This window comes from Ammodytes marinus (genome assembly GCF_949987685.1).
Source record: "Ammodytes marinus genome assembly, chromosome: 9".
NCBI lineage: Eukaryota > Metazoa > Chordata > Actinopteri > Uranoscopiformes > Ammodytidae > Ammodytes > Ammodytes marinus.
In genome coordinates this window covers 21,460,646-21,486,837 of record NC_137213.1, presented here as the reverse complement: position 1 = coordinate 21,486,837, position 26,192 = coordinate 21,460,646, and the positions used below count along the sequence as shown (strand labels likewise).

Genomic DNA, 26,192 nt, shown 5'->3' with positions numbered 1-26,192 from the left:
GGTGCAATATCCACAGCTTGCAACCAAGTGTCCGACAGGACAACTATCCTCTTTGAAGACAGTCATTGACGCGGATACAATCCAATGGTTGAGTCAACAGTTTAAAGGGCAACATGCATGTTCTATTTATGCAGGTGTCTTAGGTATTGTTCACCGATACGACTTTGTTTAAAACCCAGGAGCACGACAATGAAGATGTGATTTGTATTTTGTGTAAATAGATGCAATTCATTTTCATCATACAGTTTATTGCGTATTCAGTGTGTGTGTGTGTGTGTGTGTGTGTGTGTGTGTGTGTGTGTGTGTGTGTGTGTGTGTGTGTGTGTGTGTGTGTGTGTGTGTGTGTGCGTGCGTGCGTGCGTGCGTGCGTGCGTGTGTGTGTGATGCATCTACTGCAATGTTTAAAATAATAATTGAGGACGGTGGACATTTTTCAATGATCACTGTTGATTGATGCACTCTCCCGGGGCCCTATCACCCACGATACCTTTGTTTTAATTACTGAGTGCGGAGCAAGCTTTCCTATGGTTTCCTTTAATATTTGTGTTCAATGTCCTGCAGTAATTTGTCTGCAGACCTATTGATCTGTTGTGTCAGGAGCGTCTGGGACAGCCTGTTTTACAAATATATATAGTTCAAATGGAAAAGAAAATGTAAGTAGCCTACATTTCTTAACTATGCTGTTTTCATACTGTCCATTTATTTATCTGACACAACATCATGTGGTGCTAATGTCACAAAAGCCTCTGCACAAAAGTGTAATAAAGTCTACCTGTAATGCTGATATAATTGTTTAGGCTAAATTAAAGATGTATTGCATAATGTTATGTCTAAAAAAAAATACTGTCAATAATGGTGAACAGCCACTCAAACTTAATCATTCAACAATCCGAATCCGTAAAATGCACATAGCCAAATTAGATAAATAAAATAAAATGCTAATAACGACGTTTGCGTTGCATTGTTGTCTTTTACGATAAATGAACGCATAAAGAAGGAAGATAGGAAGTGAGGAAAGGTGTAAATGATCAGTTTCCATTTTAAGCCCTATAAAATGATCCAAATGCACATAGCCAATTAATTCGGTCAGTATACTATCTGTTGAATACTTGGGGAAAGCTCCCCAAAAACATCAAGGCATCGTTGTTATGTCAGGTATGGATCTCTACACGTGGTGACCCCAGCACTTCAAGGGGATGAAGAGGATGGGACAAAAATGTAATTATGAGGGGCAAGAAGAGGAAGCGGGTCTACATGGCCTCGGGGACCGGCATATCCTATAGGAGCGGATAGTTCAAATTAGACCAGCATTGTCAGTCCGGACCCACCTTTGACCCCCGGAGATGTAATAGCTCAGAAGACCATCATGCAAAAATAAATAAAAAATAAATAAAATAAAAAATAATTGAATTATTCTTGTCATTGTATTATAGGCATACCTACTTGCCTGGTACGTGCATCAGTGTCGTTCATTCACTCCTTCACCCGTTCCCAACCGTAGGCCCTATACCTGTTCAGCTATACCGGGTCCGCTAATTTAAAGCGTCCCCCCTCTCCTCCCTTCTCCGCAAAGGTGACGTTAGCGATGCGTGGTGCAAATCAGAAGCGTGTGTCCTCCCCGCAATCCCACAATTGCACATAATTCTGCAGAGTGGGTCTCGGGTTCATGTTTCGCCACAGCTTTGTAAACTTAGATCATATGGGGTCATCGGGAGGTTGGAGCGGCCTGTGCGTCGACTCTACAAAGATCAGTTACTATGTAATGGCAAAGGAATGTGGCTCGGTCTTGGCTTATTGCAAGGGGCTTTTGGGCCTAATTAAAATCAATTTGAGAGTGAGTCTTCATTTTATTTTTATTCAGCAACATCATTTGCGTGCATTAACATTTTGGTTTAGGCTACATTACATCCTATCGAAACTGCAATCAGGATCAAATGAAAGTAGGATACCTTCTAGAGTGAAATGACAAAATAGAGTGAAATGACAAAACTTACAATCCATACTGTAAATCAACATTTAAGTGGACAGTTCATGTTCGTACCCCAACATTTTTATAATTCATAAATATATGTTTGTAAATGCCTTAAACGTATTTTCAGTAAAACAATGCATAACCCTTATCTAGTTTGTTCAATATGTTCAGTTGACTTTAACTAAATTAGGATAATAGGAAAACCAATGGCAGGTCAATAGTCTCTCTCTCTCTCTCTCTCTCTCTCTCTCTCTCTCTCTCTCTCTCTCTCACACACACACACACTAACACACACAGTGTCCATGTTGTCCACACCATCAGTCAGTTGAGGTATCCCCTGGTATCCTGCGGTGTGTGCATGTCGAAGGCCCCGGTGTTATTGATCCTGATTGGGCCTCACAGGAGGAGATTCCGGCCTGCCATTGACCCACACTTCTCCATGTTTCCACCCTTCTCTCAGATCATCAGAGGCAGCCGTCTCCTCCTGCCGGCTGGCCGCTCGGCCTGCCTGCTTGCGTGTGCTTTCTGATTGTCAGATGGATGGGGAGGGGGAAAGGGGAAAATGAACTTACTACAGGTTCTGCAAAATCACTAGCAGGTCTTGCCTGAGTAGTCCGCACTGACGTTTTCCTGGCTTGGTGACTGTCAAAACATCCCCCCCATGCGTTCATACTCTCCCTCCCTCCCGCTCCCTAGAAAGCCTGTGGTTCACAGGCTGCTCTCCTCTTCAAAGTAAAACTTCTCCACCATGTGGCCTGTGTTGAATTTTTGTGTTGACGGCTGGCCGGTCCCTGTGAACTCGTCGTAGGGGTCCTTTTTCTCCTCGTCGCTGCCAACGAAGCACATGAAAAGTGTCATGGCCATGAAGGAGTAGAAGACCATGACAAACAGGATGTAAAAGTAGGCATTATCGTAAGTCTCCCTGAAACTGGCGATGGTGGACACTGGGCTAGTGCTGGACAGAGGGCTCACTGTGGGGCTGGAAACAGTGCTGTTGGTCTGCAGTCCATTGCTGTGGAGACCAGTGTCCTCCAGGAGCTGCTGGCATCTGGAAAGAAGAGGAAGCAGGAGGGTCCGGTTGATGCCTTTCATACCAAAATGGAAGGTGGGAGACAACGGAAAAAAAGTTGACAGACACAAAATAAACCAAAATTATTAGACAGAAAAAGGACCAGGTCAACTGAGAAAGCACTGCAGATGGAAAGTGTGAGCGGCAGGCACTTACCACTTTGGGAAAGGCACGCTGTGAGTCATCCACCCACTCTTGAAGAGACTTGATAAGGTGGCATTTGATAGATAAAGGCCACTGCTATTCTGTCTAGTTGGACGCATGCAAAACTGTCATAAAAGCACAACTATGACCTCATAATGGTGAAGGATTTGCCCGACATATTTCTTTCATTTTGATCCAAACTCACAGATAGCAATTCAAGGAAATATTTTTTGTCTCCACATATATTTTCTCCAGCACCCTTTCAACTCTTTTTCCTAACTGATTTTTTTTTGTCCCCTTTTTCTCTCAGCTCTTTGTGCTCCTTCCTTCACTTTCAATTTTGGCTCTTGGAAGTTGAAGAGACGCTTGGATTGTTGTCAGCTCCGGTCAAGTAGTCTACTCATTTCAAAGAGTGTTGGGGTCAGAGGTTAAGTTGTCTCCAGTGTGTTGCTGCTTGACTGACACTCCACTCCAAAGCAACCCCTTTGGCTTCTTCACTCATTGTGTCTTACAAGATGAGCGCTTGTAAAAGAGGAAAAAAAAGAAGACAAAAAGTTTGTAGAGAGCAAAGAAAATAGTGAAATGTGATCTTGCCTTGATCTAGGCTATGTTGGATGCAAACAGTGAGCAGAAACTCGCACATAAACAGGGTCATACTCAAATATGCACCAGGAAAAAAAAGCATTTAAAACATATAAAAACTAATATTTAGTGTAGTCTTATGCATGCACACTTGATAAACCATGAACGACATGGACAGCTGCATACCTGATCCTTTAACACCCTAGAGAAAATAATCCACAAAAAAATACTACAGGGAGTGATAAAAAAAAAATGCAAACGTGATATCTGTAACCCTTTTTGAGAAGACTGCCAACTGGGTGAACAGTGTTTTTCCTTTCTGTTTGGAAGTGAGAGTCAAAACCCCTCTGAACCCTGCACAGCCGTGTCAGTGACGGATGTCCCAGTGTGACTGTGGGCCGATGTGCTTATATAATTTACAGCAGCTCTGCTTTAGTCATTAAGGGGTGTGAAGGAGCCCCCAGGGAGCAGGAATTTGTCCAAAAGGAGTGTTTATGAAAGGGGGTTTATTTATAATTTAGTGCTCCAGGAGAGTGCATGAGGGATGCAGCTCACACAGAGGTATAGGTATACGGTCAATGTCCTGCTCATCTGGATTTAGATAGGGTGGGGGTAAACAGCTGGAAAGAAAGAAAGAAAGAAAGAAAGAAAGAAAGAAAGAAAGAAAGAAAGAAAGAAAGAAAGAAAGAAAGAAAGAAAGAAAGAAAGAAAGAAAGAAAGAAAGAAAGAAAGAAAGAAAGAAAGAAAGAAAGAAAGAAAGAAAGATTTTAGAAATGCTGCGGTCTCCAATCCCTAAAGAAACCACTCCAATGTTTACAAATGTTTAACCGGAAATCAAGAAGACGGCCACAAAATATTTCAATTACTTAATTTTCATATTTTGTTGTATTCATTTTCCAGTTTGATTATGTTTCCCTAAATTGAATGTCCTAACATGAAGGTCTAAACGGTGTTTAAACGCCTCCTCCACACTGCTAAGAATTGAATTATGCAGAGTAAATCCAGAAGGCTTTATATATTTTTTCAATTTGAATTCATTTTCTAAAATGTGTCAAATTTAAACTTGTAAAATAACAAATACACACACACACTTTCTTTTTTTTTCTCTTTGAAACATGGCTTCAGTCTTCTCGAAAGCAACCACAGCCCTGGTATCCCATGAATGACACCCACTCAGAGTCGCAGCTTTCAGCATTTTTATACAGTTTATTATAAATAGTAAATAGTGCTGTATTGTACACAAAACTTCTTACAACTAAATCCTTTTAAGCCATTGTAAATGAAAATCATACAAAAGAAATAACATGTATAATGAACATTGTGTAAGACTTACTTAAGCACCTAAGGGCGCTCAATACAAGACATATAGTACAGAAGGGACATAACACTTAAACAACACTAAATAAATAAGTAATGAAAGAAATGTTTGCAAGTTCCTGTTGAAAACTAATTGAACACATGCAACAACAAAAAAAGAAAGAAAATTAACTGTCAAACTGAATAATGTATTCAATGGCAGATAATTTTTTGGCTTAATGATATCACAACTACATTTTCTAGTTTTCATCGATGATGATGATGATGATGATGATGATGATTTTTCCCCTGATTGGTCAATGCACACAACCCACAATGAATGAGATTAAAAAAGGGAGAGCATATTCTTGAGGGCGTAATCAGGGGTTATTTGATCGTTGTTCATGAGGTATGAATGTATTGCACTTTCTTTGGGTTGCAGTGGTTTCACTATGACTCCACTCCGCCTCCATTCATGCCTTTCTGCTGGTTTTATCACTGGTGTAGTCACAATTTGCATCACCAATGTCTTATACAAGAATCACACCAATGTAAAGTAAATATTATTTTCCTAAGACACTGTGATGAAGAGAAGCACATGGGGGTAGCGGTGGGGTGGGGTGATCACCGAGTCCAACTCCACTGGCATCTCTGCCACTTATTACAAAAAATCAAATACACAATCTTGAATGTATTTACTCCCCTTTCCCCAGCCCTCTTCATTCCTTCTATGAGCGTGGACAACAAACCGTTGCTCGCTTCCTTGGAGCATGACGTGACGCATGGGGCAAAGCGACTGCCAGGTAACAGGAGAGTCTGTTGCCTTTGGTCCTAATTATTCCAGTCAACCCTCCTCCAACGCCAATCGCTACACCTCCATCTCAACTGATTCCCTTTGCGGAAGGAGAAAAACCTCGACCCCCTTCACACACCCAAACCCGCTTTCTCACTGTCCTCAGGGTTTGGGGAGGTTTGGCAAAGGTAGCGGATGGGCGGGGGGGTGGGGAGTGTTCTCTGGTGATGAATGTCAGACTGGCCCAGGGAAACCTCCTGTTCAGGCCATGTTGGGGGCTTCATATAATGAAAGGCACCTGAGGAGAACAGGGAAAGACAGAGGGGAAGGTTCATGAGATTCTATGCATTTCAATTCGGCTTTAGCTGCTTAAATATACTCTGATGGTCACCTTGCCACAAAGGTGTGAGATGGGAAGTTAGTGGAGAGGTGAAAAGACTGTGAAAGAGGGAGGGGTGTTTAAGAGCAGAGGAGAGCAGGTGGGAATGGAAACTGGGGTCCTAGGTGAAATTATAAAACTTAAAAAAAACAGGTGAAGAGCTTTTGGAATCTCCCTGGACGTTCTTTGAACCTAATGTGGTCGGCTACAAACTAGCCTGAGACTGAGCCTTAGCCAGGATCTCTGGCTCTGCCCCACTGATCAATAACAACTCTAAATCTGACCTCCAGTGGGACACATGGTTCTAATCCTGGCCTGCCAAGGGCCATAATCGCCCCCTGTTAAAGAGCCCCTACTCTCCTTTTATATACACACACACACACACACACACACACACACACACACACACACACACACACACACACACACACACACACACATATATACGCATATACACAGAGACACACACATTTCACCAAACCCCCAAAAGCTGCATGTGGGTCTCTCCCAGGACTGGCTAATTTAATGACATCAAGATGTTGCCACTGATGGGCTAGTCAACATGTGGTAGTGTACCTCAGATCAGCCCCAACAACACACCGCCGAGACCCACGCTCCCCCACATCCCTCCTGTCAAACACGCTTTGGGAAGTAGCTCCTTTCATTTGGGCGGCTATCTTTGTTACACAGAGGTCATTACATGGCTAGGTGAGCTACACCGAGGGGTTTGATGGGCGGGCTCATCATACGGGGGTCAGGAAAGGACAGTGTGTTTGGATAAGACCCGGACATGCCTCTCCCGCATCAGGGCCACGTGGATAGCTCGGTGATGGTAATGTAAACTGAGGCAACCTGGCCACTACTCACTCTCTCTTTAAATACATGTAATTCCAGCAGTGCGCGGGGTGATTTGAGAAGCTCGCTCATCAGAGGGGTCCGCGCAATTAACGTGGGTTTAAAAAAACATAAACTAAATCGCATAGCAAGGGCAAAAGTTATAGAAGGGCATAACTTCTAATCACTCGTAGGTCACTCAATTCTATTACATAAATGAAAGTCTCTAAATGTCCCCTAAATCAGAAGGGAAACACAAGTTAAGTAAAGCACTTCGAGAATAGAGTGTGTTTCAAGGGTACCTTGCTCTGACCGTACTGTCCATACTGGTAGGATGGATGGTGGTCCATGGCGTAGGCTTGGGTGGTGTAGGAAGGTGGACAGTAAGACTGGGTGTTAGGCAGGCTGGGCATACTGCTCAGGCCTGGTAGAGCCTCCAGGCGCTGGGAACCATGACAGCTGGCAGCCATACCTCCGTTTGGCTCCAGGCCTCCTGTCAGCGGGGAGAGGGCAAAGTCACTCTGGGACTGATGTGGCACTCCACCGGGGTTCAATAGGCCCATCACCTGAGAGGAGAAATAGAGGAACACCATGGTTATTAGAATAGAACAGAATCAAATAGAAAAGACCAAAAGTGTTCTAGTTGTTCCATAGTAATGCAAAATGAAATATATTGTTTATCAAGTGCATTCAGCCATGAAAGTATAAACTTAAAACTGCAAAAATCACGCATTTGCAAGCAGCATATGAACATTTAATAAATGGTTATAAACCCATTATAATGTAGTCAAAAGTGTTCATTCATTTATAGGTACAACAGATATTATTATTATATAATACGTCTTCATAGGAAAATATATACTTGCTGACAAATACTGTGCATTAATAAAACACTGTAAATGTCCTATAGCTGATTACAACTATACTGTATTATATTATGTGTGTTATGAACCATTAATGAAATGTTTGTCTCCTGCTCATAAATGCTACATAGGGGAACTTGAAGTGTTAAAGAGTACATTTTAAAATGAAAAATACATAGCCAATTTATTCCTTGCCTCAAAACACTCTTCCACTCAGGTGGGCTGAAGTGTAGGCCCTCTCCTTGTTCATTGTCAGAGGAACATTATTACTGGCTTCCCTCAAACATGTGGTTTCCCTTTACTCTGCTTGACTGATTGAGGAGATGGTGGCTAAAGAGTTCAATCCTTTGGCCCACTAGTGGTTTCTGTTAGAGTTATCCTGTCAAATTTATGGACGCAGAGGATATTTCTTCACTTTTTATTTTTCCTTCAAGACACATGCTGGCTTCTATAGCATTGTGTTACAAATGGAATAAATAAAAAACAGATTAAGAGTCCATGTCTGGTTATGGCTGATCGGAATATAAGAATGAGAATGTGATGTGTTTTAAGAGGAATTAAAACAGATTTGTATGTGCCCACTGATGTGGGCCTTTTCTGAGAAATGTGCTCTCTCTCTTATCGTCTCTATTTACCTCTCTTGGTTTTTCTTGATGCCCTAAAATCACCGTGTCCTTGTGAGGGCCCGGGGTTAAGAGGCCAAAGGGTACGTGGGAACGGGGAGTAGAATGTGTTTGTGTGTGAGAGCTACCTCTCCTACGTGTGGAACTGGGAGTTTAACAGTAGGTGTGTGTGTGTGTGTGTGTGTGTGTGTGTGTGTGTGTGTGTGTGTGTGTGTGTGTGTGTGTGTGTGTGTGTGTGTGTGTGTGTGTGTGTGTGTGTGTGTGTGAGTGTGTGTGTGTGTGTGTGTAGGTGTGTGTGTGTGTGTGTGTGTGTGTGTGTAGGTGTGTGTGTGTGTAGGTGTGTGTGTGTGTGTGTGTGTGTGTGTGTGTGTGTGTGTGTGTGTGTGTAGGTGTATGTGTGTGTGTGCGTGAGCGTGTCCGTGTGCATGTGTGTGTGTGCATGCGTGCGTGTGCACAGCGGTGTGTAATATAAGCATTTTTTGCTCTGATGTCAGGGGTTGCGGGGGTATCGTTGATACACCGTGAACAGCTGCACATAGGGTTTGCGTGAGAAGCCAAGTCATGAAAGTGTCTAAAAAATGAAGTTAAAGAGAGAACAAGAGTTACAGGGAAAAGAGTTACAGTCCGTGTAGGAGAAAATTTTGCTAAAGCAAAGCACGAAACCCAACACATGGAAAATAACCTGGAAAGGAGAAGAAGAAAGAAGTAACGCTGAGTGATGTGAAAACAAGGGTTTTCCTAACCGACAGCTCGCTGGCACACACACGTATACACATGTAGACATACCGAGGCAACCTCAGATGTCTTTAATGTATGTAATTTACAGTTGGTCTGTCGGTGATCTGGCCTCACACATCTGACAAACCCATCAATGCAGCCTCCCACCGAACCATTATTCATCTTTCTGCTAAGGATGTGTAATATACTTTAAAACACATGCACGCAGAGTCCATCCATTTTCGGCTCTATATTTAAAGTGTACAGATTTCAGAAAAAATACTTATTCACCTACAAATGTTCATGTCGCTCTAAAACAGAATCAGCCATTTTTTATTTATTTTTTTCTGAAATATTTAGTGGATTAAGTTATTGCTACTGAATATAAAAAAAACTCAAATGTATAGTTGCGTGGCTTCATGAAAAAAAAAAGGTGTCCCTGCTTATCTGATGGTGTTGAGCCCATTTCTTCTAATTACTTAACACATGCTGTAGATTCCAGAGCAAAACTTGTAGTTTGCGTGGTATGCGTCTGTTGAGTGCATGCTTGTGTGGTCATGCACGCTCTGTCTGCAACTGAAACGGCAGCAGTTCCCCGACGGTGTCTGTTTTGAGGTTGTTCCGGGGATTAGGTCTCAGGGGGGTGCAAATCCTGGCCGCTCGCTTCCTTGGTGAGAAAGGGTTCCTTTGGTATGCACTAGATCAGCAGTGAGACGCCAGAGATCCCGCACCACAGGGAAACCACCGGCCCCGACTCAAGCTCTCAATACAGAGCTAACTGCTCAAGAATATCACCTATCTAAAGTCAACTTCATCTATACTAAAACTCCATGGCGCTCAAATGGAACCGTATCTGGAGATTGCCTGAACCCTCCAAATCTCCCGCTGTATACAGAATAGTAAAATAGATTGTTTTTTTTAAAGACAGATTTAAAGTTCAGATAATTACAGGGAGGATTTAATAGAAAATAGACAAAACTTTGCAGCAATTGGAGGTAAAAGAAAAACTAAAGCAGTAAAGCTCTTCTGTGTAGTGCAGAGAGGTCTTCAAGCATTAACTATCAATGTCATAGGATTAAATCAATTTTCATTTCCGCCATCTTATTAAGTTAAAATCGGGGAAATTAATGATATGCTCATCCGAAATGGAGAAAACTGTATCGCAATATACATTCAAACAGCTGCAATGAATACATGAATTAAAACAAATTAGCCAACAAAGTGAGTCATTTGCATAAATTACACACTTTGTTACGAGGGGATAGATTACTTCATTCCAATCAATTAAGACGCTGGAACATTCTGTGATTGCAATTCCAGACTGAGAAAACATTCCAGGCACGCCGCCGTCCCTACGCAAGACGAGATGTCCATTCTGTAAGGAGCTGCCTGCTAAGGTTAATGCTGAAACCATTCACAAGGCCACTGCACCTTTGGCCTCTTTATTGGAGTTTAAGTCACTCAGCGACCCTTTGGGTGCATGAACTCCCACCACGGCCATGCACACAGATACAGGAGGGCAGGTTAGCATACCAGTTAGGCTTCAACAAAGTAATTAACTGGAGTACAAATTACTGCTAAGTTTACAACCATCAACCAATGACAATCGCAGCCTCCTGTCGCCTTCCCTTTCCCTTGTTTCTCTATACTTTCATCCGTCCAATGAAAATAAAAATCCCCCAAGGAATAACGTTTTAAAAATAAATGTGGCGAGTTCTCGACAACACATCCTAGTCCATAACTAGATCTCACATATCAAAGCAGTTAATTATACCTTCAGCCACAATGGTGCCACCAGCACTCTCTGACCGTGCACCCTGGCAGCCACAACAAAGATCTTCTTTTATTCAATATATATACATCCTCAGGCATTCAAATAGTAACAAGACTGCCCGAGGCAGTTTTTTATCTGTGCCTGACAGGAGTCTGAGATCCTCTCTCATGGGCATTAGTACCCAGCATGCATTGCATGTGGGCTGGCCACCCTTTGTGGCGGTTAAAAGCTAGTTTTCCGCCTGTTAGGCCATCTTCTGGGCTGGTAGGGAGCCACTGATGGACACTGATGACTGTGTAATCGACCATAATTGTCTTTTCAGTTTTGATTTGTGTCATCATCCGACATCCATACATCCTTTCTCATGTCTGCTCACTTTTGCCTTCCCAAAGACTGACGTTTGCCACATTATAAATTCATCAAGCACCCCATCAGAATAAACAAAAAATGAAAAGCAACCGTGTTCCTTAGCCTAACAAGGTTCTCATTAATGTCACTGCAATGACATCCCCTGGGGTCACACACAGGGAGGAGGGGTGTGTGTGTGTGTGTGTGTGTGTGTGTGTTTAGGTGTGCATCATTATCCTTCCATATGGTGCATTTCATAAATGCCATGAGGAACAGTTGGTGTCCTGTTTTCTGGCATGATAACATATGTGTGTGGGTGTGTGTGTGTTTGTTGGAGAAAGGATTCATGTGCACACACACACACACTTATGCAGATATTCAAAGGGTTTGTGTTTTTTCTACATGTATGTAGTGTTTTTAAAAAGAGACAAACCTGTGGTGAGAGGCTGTTGCCGATGGAGGGGTTGACACTGTTGCCGTGTCCCGTCGGGCCTCCGAAGCTCTCCGAGTAGCCCGAGAAGCCGTGGCGTGCGGAGGACAGGCAGTATGCAGAGCTGCCGTCCTGAGAGCCCGCTGACGAGCTCAGCCCACCCTGGTGCACAGACGTGGGCGGCAGCGGCTGCGGTCTGTGGACTGTGCCGGGATGCTCGGACACTGCTAAGAATAAAACATTCTACTTAAAAATCCCATTTATGTCATCAGGTTTGCAAATGCTTTAACCCCCCAGTTCAGACATTTGAATGCATACATCTAAAAAGGTCCACTATGCAGTGTACGCAGGGGAGGGGTTCTTGTTCAAATGTTCAGACCCGTATTTTCTCTACATGTAATTCTTAGTATTGAATTATTCTATCACCTTTAATCATAGCCCAATTAAATTTTTGAGGCACCTGGAACCAAACATGAGACCAGAATAGGTTTGAAAACTGAACTGTTGGCCCCGCTGACAGTGAAAAAGTAACTTTTAAGGTAGCTTTCTAACTACAAGCAGGGTTCCAGGGATCCAATTTTACTGTGAGGAAAGTTTTTTTTAAATTAATTTATGAGAATATTCCTTTATGTTGGGTGTGCGCTCAGCTGAACCCACCTTGGGCTATAGAAGTAGGGGTGTAGGGGCTGTCTGACAGCTGATAGGACTGCAGGCCTGACATAGCTGACGGAGGGAAACCACCGGGGATAAGGTGGTTAAACGCCATCAGTTGACTGGCTCCTGCTTGCTTCCTCCACCGGGCTCTTCTGTTGCTGAACCACACCTGTGAGACGAACAGAAAGAGAATAGCTATGTTTATTTATCTGCTAACCCAATAGAATAAGTTCACTTGACTATATTGTCATCTGTATTTGTTAGAGTGCTCTGAGCTTTTGAAAGTGTGTGTGTGTGTGTGTGTGTGTGTGTGTGTGTGTGTGTGTGTGTGTGTGTGTGTGTGTGTGTGTGTGTGTGTGTGTGTGTGTGTGTGTGTGTGTGTGTGTGTGCTTGGCTACTTCAAAACCATTACTAGGGAGCTGAACTGATAGAGATCTTAACATCTGGAGCGTGCAGTCAAACCACAGACATTACATCTCTGTGTGCTACTGCATGTCACTAGGTTCAGAATGTTATGCCAGAGGGCTGTTACAGCTGTTAAAGCCCATATTACCACACTTTCTAAAATAAGTCATCTATTTTGGGAATCTCTTTACATAGCCCCCTTTGTTTGCAGTCTGACAATGACACATAAAATACCAAAATGGGAATCTGTTTTCATACACATTGGGTGCACTGTGTGTCTGCATTGTGTCTGTGTCTGTATGTGTGGAGAAGGGGGTCAAGCATGGGGTAGAGAGGGAGGGAGGGGGGCACATGTCTAATGGCTGTTTCGGGAATGTGTGGCAACATCCCAAGGCAATCGAAACGCCCACGTGACACATATATCCATAACAGACTGACACTTTGAAGATGAAGATGAGTCGTCGGCCTGTGCTTTTCTAACGTCTCTAACCTGAACTCGCGCCTCTGTCAGCTTGGCCCGCTGAGCCAGCTCCTCACGCGTGTAGATGTCCGGGTAGTGCGTGCGTTCGAAGGCCCTCTCCAGCTCCTCCAGCTGCTCCGCCGAGAAAGTGGTGCGACTGCGCCGCTGCTTCCTCTTGAGAGGCAGGCCTGGCTCAGAGTCCACGTCGGAGCCCTCGTCCGAGTGACTTGCTAGAATTGCAAAAAAAAAAAAAAAAAAACGACTGTCACTCTTCCAACATTCAGAAGGGATCAGATTGATGCAGCAGGAACGAACTTTGGGGTAAATACCTAAAGCTGCCATACAAGGCAAGGCAACTTTATTTGTATAGCACATTTGGTACACAAAGCCAACTCAAAGTGCTGCACAATAAAACATCAACCATACAATAGAGAGACCCTTAGACAATAGATTCTGCTGAGTAGAACACATGGTACAGAGTAACTCTAGAATTGTGTCCTCCTGTTCCCCTTAAACTCCTTCACTGGTTCCTGAGGGGATCAAAAAGCCAGAAGCTGCTTGAACACGGATTAAAGAGGACTAGATCCCTCCGGGGCAACTATTCCCAGGGACACTGTGTCTCTCACAGTCTTAGCCATGCTGTGCGCTGTGGCCGATAGAGTCCCATAGTGATAGAGTATAGGCACAGCCTTTTCGCAGGTGCTTCTTTAATCTGTTTGTTCTGTTCAGGGCCAGAGAGAGAGAGAGACTGGGGTAACTGGGAGACATCTATTGGGATCTAATTCAGCAGAAGAGGGTGAATCAGAAGGCTTGAGACTAGAGACAGAGGACTATTGCTGCATTTCGGGGGGAGGTTACCCATCTATTAAATAATGATTAGGCTCCACAAACTAGCGTGACAGCCTACCATTGTTCGCCATAACATGTCTGCAATCCCCCCCCCCCCCCATCTCTTTCTCAGTCATACGCACACTCACAAACATGCATCTGCCACGTCTCGGCTATATGGGCTTTCACTCAATGAACGGAGTCCATGACAATGTGTCAAAAAACACAGATGGACACAAGGCAGAAAGAGTTTGAAATCCACTCCCAAATCCAACCCCAGATGGACCTCTTAAACCTCACGAGGAAGGTTCACTGCTCCTTTTCGACACTCTTTTCGACTGCGAGGCAAACACCTAACTGGGGACTCAAAGGCAGAGGGACAGGTGTAAGCAACAGAAAGGCTTCGGGAGAGGGGGACTGTTCATTTTCCAGTTCTGCCCCCTCCAGATTTAAAGCTTTAATTAAAAAGTGCCAAGTCAGACAGGCGGGGGGTGGGGGGGGGGGGTATAGCAGGGATCTCCCCTTGCCTCTGGAGCCTCTGGAGCCAGGCAGGAAATGTTTGCGCCGGTTGCCAGTGTGTGTCTGACCAGGCATTACACACGGATTTGCTCCCCGAGAATGCTTGGGCGCTCGAGACCTCCAAGCGCACAAGATTCTGATGCTGAGAGGAGCTCTTTATTACATTTGAACTGAGGGCGCCAAGCTGGCATAAAGGCTCACAGAGGATTGGCTGGATACTCGATTGCTCCTGGAACGTGCGCTATAAAAGTTTTTCTTTTTTATGTTTGGGATGTGGTTTGTTTAGGTAAGGATGTGGGCCTGAGACAAGTTGGAGCAAACGTAATAATGCAACAGTCATATGGAGAAGGCCACACAGCATGAAAAGAAAACACGATCCTTTTCCTATAAACACATTTTTTCAAACATTATTAGTGTTGAGATTAGTGAGTGCAACTTCCATTAATCAACGCATGAACAACACCCAACGGAGAGGAGCACGAAAAAACGGCGAGCGAAGTAAGTCGCAATGTCATTACCATTATAATAATGGAGGAAGAGTAAAAAAAAAAGACAGAGGACCAATGACAGCGCAGAAAGCAAAAGATTCCTGAGGGAGGGAAAGAGAGCTCATAAAACTCCTCAGAGGAGAAAGCTCCCCATTGGCACTGTAACTCATGTTAACTGCAGGGTGGGGGTGGATCTCTTCTCCTTTGCCCCCTTTATTTCTGTCTTTCCCTCTCTTTTTCTCCCTCCCCGTTTTTTATTATTAGTAACTACAGAGAAAACACTCCGTCACAGACTCTCCCTTAATGGCAAATGACAGTGTTGCTTTTGTCATCCTCTGGCCTGCACTTTCTCTTTTGCTCTCTTCCTCTCTCTCTCACTCACTCATTCACTCACTCACTCTCTGTCTTTCTTTCTCTTTTTTTGTTTTTTGTTTTTTTTTTGGAAGCGATGTGGCCCAGGCCCTTTGTATCTGAGCAGGGAAAAGCCTGTGGCAGGGCTCTATTGGACCGATTACCACGCTCCATCTGTAGGAGCCATCAGGGACGCCCGGGCCCGCATTCAGGGGCCTGTCACCTGCCCAGCAGGGGAGTGGGGAGGGGTGGGGGTGTGTAGGGTGAGATGGGGGGAGTGTGCAGGGCCAGGGGCTGAGTGGGGGAATGAAGGGCGGGGAGAGGAGGAGGGCGGGCACAAAGGGGTCCAGAGAAGGGCCACTGGGGGCTGTGGAGGGGCACAGCAGGGGAGCAACCCCTCTCCTCCCCTCTCTCCCTCCACGGCCCGAGGGCCACAGAGCTGCCTGGGGGGAAGGGCCAGTTGACATGAAGAGGAGATGGGAGGCTGTAAGCACCTGAAGATGATGCTCGGCTGAAGGGGGGATTTGGGGCTGCCAAGCTAAAGAGAATGACGATCATTTTCTTAAAAAGGAGGACCTGTCCCTTCCATCTCATCCATTCACTTCACTTCTCTCTCTCTCTTTATTGTCGCCTTCACGTCTTTGACACTTTCAAAACGGGACCCTCACGCCGCCGTGGATCGATTTTTAAAAGCAGGGCCCGAAGCAGAAGCTGGGTTGCGGTTGTTCCCATGCATTCCCCACAACAAAACGGCAGAAGAGGATACTAAACACACAAAGGGAGGCCTCGACCTCCTTACTTAAACACCCAAATCAAATGTTACGCTGCGGCTAAAGCACCAGGGAGCTGAAAATAGTCCATAGCCGCTCACAGTTTGGCAGTGGCTCTAACAAGAGTTTAAGTAGAAAGATAGATTATTATCCCTCGGGCGGAAATTGGGGCTGCTGCAGAAACATCCATAAAACAGACGTTTCAAAACAAAGTCAGATGTACGTTGATAAAAATAACACCAAGCTAGTTTAGATAGTAGAACGGATAGCAGATCATTTATTTAAAATCCATTTAATCTTTTGGAAGGTTGTATTTAGCACAGTTTAGTGAGGTTTTGATAGTATTCAACAAGTGAATTCAACAGGTTCCTTTCCCTGATCACAGACTCTTAAATAAAGTCAAGCACGTGCATTTACAGGTGTGTAAACATACATACACAAAGTCAAACATCAGCTGGAAAAGGACAGTGCTACTGACTGACCATTTAGAGTAAACACAACCATTTATCGCTCACTGACGAGGCTGACAGGCAGGGAAGATAAACTCCAGAGGGCCACAGATGTGAACTTGGGCAATGTCCAGATGCATTAGTTTCACCTGCAGCAGTAGTTCCTCTAACAGGCCAAAAACACCAAGTGAGGACTCCAACTGCAAAAATAAATACTGCTCTTGTTTACCGCATAGCCTACACGGGCCACGGCTCGACTTGCCAAGCATTCATCCCCCTCCCATCCGCTCAAAAGATGTTAATATGAAGAGGCATGCACAGGCGCACGCATCCATGTATGTGCACACATGGGAATACAAATTCACGGCCATGGCCTGAAATGGCAAAGAATTGAGGAAAGAGCGTGGAAAGAGTGACAGGAACTGTGGGCCTGAATGAAAATGGATAGGGAAAAGAGAGAGAAGCAAGAAATATGGAGACGATGAAAGAATGAATGCAAAGGGAAGGGAAGGAGAGCGTCAGTGAGAAAGAGAAAGAGAAGCGGAGCATATGGGGCAGTTTATAGCCTTGTCTTGGTAGGGGCTGGCTAGCCCTTCCTCCAGGGGCTGTTAATAGAGAAAGTAATTGAGCTGGTGACATGTGTTCGCAACACAAAACAAAGGGCAGAAGAGACAAATGAACTAGTTATTTGCCCAGGGAAGTTGATGATGTGGCCCTTTCAGGCCACAGAGCCATAGTGCGAGTCTGGCCACTGAATAAAATAGTGGCATGCCACATAGAGCCAGAGCGAGCAGATGCACCGGAGGAAAAGAATGGTTAACTGACAGCTTATGGGCTCAGCTGGGGTTAACAGTTAAGGGAAAAATGGGAGCGAGTGGGCTGCTCACTTGACTTGCTAAAGAGCCCTCCAGGAACCCGCAGCTGCCTGGGAAAGAGGAGGGGGGGCAGATAGAGAGAAAGAGAGAGGGAGATGATGATGTGATGGTCTGAGGAAAAAGAAAATCATGCGAGTAAGCGCAGGAGGCTAGCACTTAACGGACAAAGACATGGCTGACGATATGACTTTGAAAGATGTATCTCTGTCTAATATCGCTGAAGTGACAGAAAAGCCACAAATGGCCCTTCATGGCCATTATGTGTGCCCAGTGTGCGGTGGTTATTATTTAGTTCCACCGTGGTGCAGTTAGGTGACAGTTTCACGGTGGCATTTCCACCCTCGGGGCAGGCACAAAGCAACGGCACACAACCCATGCCGGGGCAAAGCAACAGGCCCGTCTGCTGCACGTTCCAGTCAAACAGAGACTAACTAGCAGAGACCCACCTCCAAAGACAACCAGACCAGTCACCTGGATCCTGGAAAGAAAACCCAGCATACGCTCTCAACAGTGAAACTGCTATGTGAATTCACACAACAGATACAAGCCTAGAGGCACCTTTAAGGAAGGTTATTAAATCAACACTGACACTCACACTGATCCAATACGAGGCAGTCAGTCAGTTGTCATCTTTTCCCAAACATTATCGTAACCTCCTTTTCCTGGGGCCCTGATAGTTTTAACAGTCAAGTGACCCTAGGTTAGCCCCTGACCTTTTCACAGCTACTGCACAGCGCTGCAGCGGAGACGGCCTCACCACCGACCCTCCACAAAACTTCACAGACGCTCACCAGAGAGAGAATCGATCATCACATTCCACCTTTCTTTTTTTTCACCCCACAAACACTCATCGATTGCTGCCCTTCTTTTGGTTTCTTGAGCATTGCATGCACAGTTCAAATTCATATTGTTTTAAGGCCTGGGTTTTGAAGAAAAAAAAATGCAGGAACTTGGGAGCACACTGTTTCGTCCAGCACATTGCACATTATGAATTATAATTATATATATATATATATATATATATATATATATATATATATATATATATATATATATATATACATATTATCTTAACTCAATTTTTTTTTCTTTTGTTTGTTTGTTTTATTTATTATTATTTATTTGTTCAGAGAGAGGCAGCAAAAAATACATTATTCAAAAGAGCAACAGAGTTGCGCTAGTGTGTTCTTAATGTGCAATGTGCTGGACGAAACAGCTCCACAAAAACTAGAGGCTAAACAAAGTTAAGTGATTGACAACGCTGTCTGGCTTTACTCAATTAACTATCCCATTGTGCTCCTCTTTGCCGAGTCCCCTCGCCCCCGACCCTTTTCTCTTCACCCTCCTTTATCCTCCCCATCACAGAGTTTTGCTTGGCTAATACTTCCAAGGAAATAGAGAGTTCTTTTTCTACTGGGGCTCCTCTCCTTGACCTTCCATTGCTCACTGCTTCTCTTTCAGTCACTTCACAGTGTCTCTGGGGTTAGTGGGGAGAATAGGGAGAGTACATCAGCGCCGAGGGGCCGGCTCAGGGCAGGACCCCAGCCTATTACTTCAAAGTTGGCCTGCATTCATTAATTGTCCTTTGAATTAATATTGGAGGATCACAATGCGGGTGCCAACAGAGAAAGAGGCTTTAATGAAGCATAGAGTCTTCATTCAGTTGCAGATCAGCCAGTGTGGATTTTTTCCTTTCTTTTTGGAGAAAAGAGAGAGTCTTGAGAATCATGCCAACACAGGACTTAAGAGTTGAGTACTTATATTTGAGAAGAGGGACATACACAGGGCTCTAATCAATCAATCTATCTATCTATCTATCTATCTATCTATCTATCTATCTATCTATCTATCTATCTATCTATCTATCTATCTATCTATCTATCTATCTATCTATCTATCTATCTATCTATCTATCTATCTATCTATCTATCTATCTATCTATCTATCTATATTAATACTATAATATAATATATTGTGAACTTTGGTAATTTTTTCACACAGCCGTCTACGGGGCAACAGTAGCAGTAAAAGAAATATTAAACATACGAAAACATAGAGTGAGGCCCACATAAAAATGTCTCCATTATCCAGCCCTGAGAGGAAAATGGAAATGTGGCTGTAGCAGACATTCCTCTGGTTGCATTGAGGCCTTGTGTCTGCTGCGCATAGGAGAGACGGTCTCCTCTAAACCTCCAATCTTTAACTCATTCACCGTGGAAATGCAAAGGACCCCCTGACAAAGAAGTTTATCGAAAAAATTCCACATCTATCTCTCTGTTTGGAGTTGTGGGTGACTGCCGCGCCGCTCAGTTTCTTTTGCTTACGTCTCGTGAGAATATAAGTTTTGAATTTTGAAAATTGGATTAGTTGGCTCGGACGTGGCAGCTGCGAGTGGAAGTTTGCTACCGTCATTATTTCCCCCCACACACACTTTTCGGCAGCTTCTGTGCTGCATTTTTAACTGCTTAAAGAATATGGTAAACTCTCAAAAAGTAAATATGATCTTTCTGCTCTCCTTCCTCTCTCAATTTCCATCGCTCTAAATCCATGCCAAAGTCACAGGGAGCCACTAACCCAGTTTATTTACACAAACAAAGTGCTACTCAGCTCCTTTGACAAAAGCAGCTAAATCTTTCATGTTTTGTCAGCACTTGATTCCTCCTGTCCCTCTGGCTATTTGCCTGCCTCCGGACAATGGAGGCAGGAGAATGGCAGCAGATTGTTGGAATGCACCTCAATGAAACCAATTATTACATGTTGACTGCGTTCACCATGGCAGATTTGAAAGAACTGGGTTCATTCAATTTGGCACTGCAGGACTCCCTTTAAAGAAAAGTTATCCCTTTGACTGTTTGTATTTCTGAGCTCTCTTTTTCCTTTGCTCCTTTCTGCCTCTCACCCCCACTGCCATAAATGGATTCTTGCAAGAGTGGCTGCTCCTCTTTCATGACTTTGGTTACTTTAATTAGTTAAATGAGGGCTAAAGTGCTAACAGTAAGAAAGAGAGGAAAAGGATGCTACCAATTAATTTAGCACAAAAACAAATTATTGGCACGGTTGCATTATTCAATCTTCCAATTCAAATTAATTACCAGAAATTCAAATATATTAGATAAACACCTGCTTGTATCGGCAAATGTGATAAAAAGGCACGATACATTTTTTCAAACGCATATCAGGCTGCAGCTCAACCGTGCATGTTGCTTAAATTGTGCACGCCGGTGTAAATTTACCCTCCATAACCCGACAGTTAAAGGAGATGTAAACAATTTAGCATCAGATTCATCCCGGCAAACATCCATTTCCCACAAACTTCCACACAATCCACTTGCTAATGCCATGCAGACCTGGGGCATGCCCGGTATACTTTATCCCACCAACCTAAGCAGTCCTTTTCCCAGACAAATAAATCTAAATGAGTCAGCTTTGATCTTAGCACTTAAGGAAAGCCAACAATAGTGGTGGAGGAGAAAAGGGGCAGAGAGCAACAGGCCTCTCTCAGCCACAACAATAGCCTCTGCAAACACCTACTTAATCAATATTTGGCCAGAAGACACTCTCCCAGTCCCCAAACCAGCCTTTTCACATTCTAATGAAGTGCTATAAAAGAGAAAAACAACAACTACTTCCACAAAGAGACACAAGAATGAAGAAGCACTGTTCTGTATATCAATGGGAGGGGGAAAGTGCCTCTGAGCTGTTTGCATGTAGGATGTCACCTATTTGATTTGAAATAGCTAATGTTATTTGTTTTCTTTGAAAAAAATCATACCAGCCTGAGAGTATAGGGAATTAAATGTGTATTAAAAAAAATTCCAAATCGCACCTTTTATAACACTGATAAACCTTCATCTGATTAAACAAGTTAGTTAAAGAGGAAGATCAACAAAGGGGCCAAATGTATTTTTACATGGTTAAATTCAGAAAAACTATTATTTGACTGGGCATATTTTTATATTTTTTTGTGTTGTATGCGCTGTGTTAAATGTGTTGTTATTTTTTTTCTTTGGAAATTAGCTTGAGGGATGTGTCTCGCCTGGATGAGGGCGAGGGAAGTGCCCACAGATATTGCATGAATGTGTGCGCCCTGGGCGGAAAGGAAAGGGGCGGACTTTGACTGAGATGAAAGTGGAGAGAAATAAAAGATTTGGATTTAATCTAGTGGAGAGAAGGCTTTACCATGCGTTGACTGGCTGAAGGCGTCACGCTCACATGCGCAAAGACTGACAAAAGCTCCGTGCGCAGAAAGTAACCGCACCGTTCAACTTGCAAGACTGACCAAGTTTCGGGCAACAAAAAAAATAATAGAAAAAACACGAGCCTGTTGGCAGCTGCCAAAAGCGTTGACTTAATGTTTATTGTAAATTCAACAATAAAACCAAATACAAACAAACATATAAAAACGAGTAATTAATTAGTCTGCGAGTAATTGCATTATATTGCTAAAACACTACCACTGAGACTGAAGATTCTAGTCATTAATAATTAACTAGGCTATAAGCTACCCTGCATTATGTATCCAACAGCAACCTTCCCTTTTACGGCAAACCTTCTCAGACCCCAACAGGTCATAAATCAACAGGTGTTTGCCTTAAGGTCTGAGATTTTTTTCCGAATCTTTTTTTTCTGAATGACTAACTGTAAACAGTGGGAAAAGTCCCCGAATTGGCACTTTTTTGAGCAGTCTATAAAGCAGGTCGGACTGGGCCTATTGGTGTCCCTGAATAATTCATCGCTCATTGCGGGTTCATAATGTCTTCTCCTGGCCCTTTGTCAGCGCAGTTTTTTCTTCCTTTCTTTCCCCATTTTGAAAGGCCCTGGCGTCTTTTTGTACACCACTGAGCCGCTCACTGGAGTTTGGCTTTTGTGCGCGTCAAACTGAGGTGTGAGTCTCAATGGACTCTCCATGCTTTGTCCCCTGAAGTTCATCCTCAAGTGTCCGATTGTGTGTGTAAAAAAGAAAATATATAGAGAAAAAAAATACAAAGAAAAAAGTTTCTCAGGCTTGGAAGTTAGACAAATGTTTGATTATCCACTTTAAAAAAAATGTCTGCACATTTGTAAAATTTCAGAAGCTTTAACGCACGTGTAAGCTCCTGAAACTTTCCTGTGCATGTTAACTGAAACAGATGGTCAGACTATTATTTCATGGCAAACACTATGAATAAAACTAAATCTCTGCCGTATTAAGATCGTTGCTACAATATTAATAACTATTGTTATTGTTATAAGTATTTATTCATAACCAGATATAAAAGGTAATTCTCGTGTGTTAAGTTTGCGACATAATTTGGATTGTTACCAGCGTAGATGTCCCTTTTTTGTAAAATCATAAAGCTGCACTTACATCTGTCTCCCAGGATGCCATCGATGCTGTGTTTTGTCCGAGGTTCGTTTTCCTCCATCTCCCTCTTCACCACTTCATCATCATCCTCGTCATCATCCCCACCTCCGCCGAATTTAGACCGCATCACGCGACTGATTGCGCTCACTTATAATAAAGCAAAGGGGACAAATATATAATATTTAATATATGGAGAAATAAAAGTTACAAAAAAGCCTTTCCTGTATGCTTATGCAAATCAATAACGTCACCTTTAAGCCAACACACGATTGATGCATAGTTAACCAAGTGTGCGTTTTCATTTTGTTTTGATAAAGAGTAAACAAGTTTTTTTCGTGAAATATGAGCCACTCATTTTCCCAACCATACTAGAATATTGTTTTTCTTTTAACTTCCCACAGGCGCAGAAACGATCGCCATACCTGAGGGAACGTTGTTCCTGTCGCATATTCCATCTTTCAGTAATTTGTCCCTGATTTCCCAGCTAAACATGCCCGGGTTTTCCTTCTTGTACTCTTCGATTTTCTTGTCCACCTCTGGAGAAGCGGTTTGCTGTTAGAGGAGGAGAGAGAGAGAGTGAGTTTTGCACTTTGTAGGTCCAAGCACATCCAAATGATAATTTATCTGAGCGAACTTTTAAGTCGAACGTGAAATAGACTATAGCAACATACTTTTTTCCTTCAAATATCTTGTTAAACTCCATAGCTTAGAATCAAATTTGTTTTTATTACGATCGCAAGCCCATCTTTTTATTTTCTCCAAATCAGTGGTTGGTCTGTCCTCTTAACAAATATATTAATGGGTAAAAACACAGTTGGTCGTCCCCTTTTCCCCCGGTAACTTCACTGGCCATATCTCTCACCTTTGGCTTGCTGCCTCCGATGGCCCCCGGTCTGATGGAGCCCGTCTCCTGGTACCGGCAGAGAATTTTGGAGACGCAGCCGTGGGACACCCGCAGCTGACGGGAGATGACACACGGCCGGACGCCGTGATGCGCCATCTCCACGATTTTATGACGGATGTGGTTGGGGAGAGGTCTGCCGTTTATGAAGACACCGCCGAGCTGGTTGACCCGACCCTGTCCCAACGGAGTGGACACTGGACAGCAGTGCATGAGATGTAGTTAGTTGGATTCTCAGGATAAACTTGCACAGACCTAATACACGTTTTTTTATGTGCAACGAAAAAAACTATGTTTTAATTATTAGAAACAACTTCCGACTTGTAAGGGAAAAAAGTGAAATCGAATAAAGTAAAACAAGGACTTAAATGCGCGACCTAGATCTAAATAATCAAGTTGTTCATCTAATGTGGGCTATTCAGCCTGAAAATGTTTTAATTTTCCTTTTTTAAGTAAAGCTAAAAAAAAGGTATTTGTAAAACCAAACAAATCTACAAATGTATTAAATTGTCACTAATTTCTCACACAATCAATGTGATATAGCCTAATGTGTAATACATAATAAAACAATAGTCATGACAATAACAATATCCCAATAATAATAATAATAATAATAATAATAATAATAATAATAATAATAATAATAATAATAATAATAATAATAATAATAATAATAATATACTAATAATTATAATAATACACCCAATTATATTGTATAATGCACGCCGTACTACAACTGGAAATGTACCGGGGAAAGTTTTTCTTTTGTTTTTGTAAAAGGACATTTCAGACGTTATACAACACGAATAGGCTTTGAGTCGATAATAACAAGTATTGGGGGCTATTTTCGTATTTAACGCACGAGTTTGTCAAATTTTGCTGAAGTGTTGTATAAGTTGCATTTTTCTCGTGCACAGCAACTGGTGGCGGTTTCTTACCTTCCAGAGAGTATCCTCCGCGGGGGAAGTTCTGGTGAGGAGTCGGTCTCATCATTCTCGGCAAGCCTCCTGCAAGCGCTGTCATGGTTCCTGACTTTCTGCCAGGTAACAGATGAAACGAGGCTGCCTTTGCTGGTCACTTTTAATCCCACAAAAACAGCTTTTGTTGTTGTTGTTGATGTAGCCTAGAATTTCGCCTTCTCTACGGACGCGGTGCCGCCTCCCGTTCCTCGAGTAACAGGTTGCCTCAAGGAGAGAAATGTTGTTGACGGGTATCCGGTGGCCGCTGTGGGCTGAGGTGAGAAGTTTTAAATCAAAGTGCAGGTGGCTCACAGTCCCTGCGACGATTGGGAGGATAGTTTGAGAGGATAGATGGAAGTCAAACATTTTATCTGTGGTTGCTGTCCCCTCTGACTCCGCGCTGTGCCCCCTGATTGGCCAGAGACCCGGACGTTCAGGGGCTGGAGGGGCGTTGTGATTGGACAGCAGGGGCTCCCCTTCTGTCTGGATTGACCTCACGAGGTCAGCTCTTCGTGTCACAAGCTTCTGCTACTGCGCATGAAACTTTTTAACCAGCCGCTCCGCTTTAACTTTTGATGTAAACTAATTCTAAGAAGCTGAGATGAACATGATGCACCTCATTATACAGGTGAGGAATCAGATCACTGTTGCGGTCTGGAGGACAGATGTAGGTCTAGTCTACATAGATACGAGTCTGGATCAGTTAAGAAAACAGAAAACAAAATAATACTAGGCAAATAAATAAAACCCCGTGACAGACAATATCAAATGTTTGGACCGAGTTATTCATTGAAACCTACTGAATAGGATTTGTGAAATAAAAAAGTTCTTAGACAGCATGTTAGATGTGACTTTCCAGGCACATGCAGACACACACACACGAGCACTATATTGCACATTTAATATTCTCTAAACATATTATAACATCAAGAACACCTCTGTTCGTAATTTTTGGATTACAATAACTATTGGTAGGCTATCACTACTGGCATTTTTATATGGACTAGATCTTGCAGGCTAGTTATTGTTTTATACGTGTTTTTTCTAGTATTATTAGCCTATTATAATAAATATTTACTTTATAAATGACAAATGGAAGGAAGACTCCAAAACACATGGAACTTTGGAACATTTTTTATTTATTATTTTTTTCTGTATCAATTTGGGCTCATCATAATTAATAAAGATAATCACATCGGCCTTTATGTGTGAGGATTTCATTGCAGGGCAAAGACAAGAAGAGGCACGTACAAGCCAAACAGCTACCGAGCACTTATTAGCCTACTGCATGGTGCATCACAGGTGACCGCTTTTTACACTCATTTTATGCAAACAGATAGGAAGTGTGACACTTCACCATCAACT

At 43.1% G+C, this 26,192-nt stretch overlaps 1 protein-coding gene across 1 annotated transcript; it reads right to left on the bottom strand.

Moving 5' to 3' along the window:
* Window positions 1–5,634: 5,634 nt before the first annotated feature.
* LOC307255398 (paired box protein Pax-3-like) lies at window positions 5,635–24,891 on the bottom strand (the record flags this gene model as incomplete). Its single annotated transcript, XM_080034081.1, has 12 exons — window positions 5,635–5,720; window positions 6,014–6,154; window positions 6,248–6,294; window positions 6,812–6,912; window positions 7,372–7,635; window positions 11,828–12,048; window positions 12,482–12,647; window positions 13,374–13,573; window positions 22,971–23,114; window positions 23,390–23,519; window positions 23,830–24,065; window positions 24,807–24,891. The coding sequence occupies 12 exons, from the start codon at window positions 24,889–24,891 to the stop codon at window positions 5,635–5,637; spliced, it is 1,821 nt and encodes a 606-aa protein (XP_079890207.1).
* Between the last annotated feature and the right edge of the window lie 1,301 nt (window positions 24,892–26,192).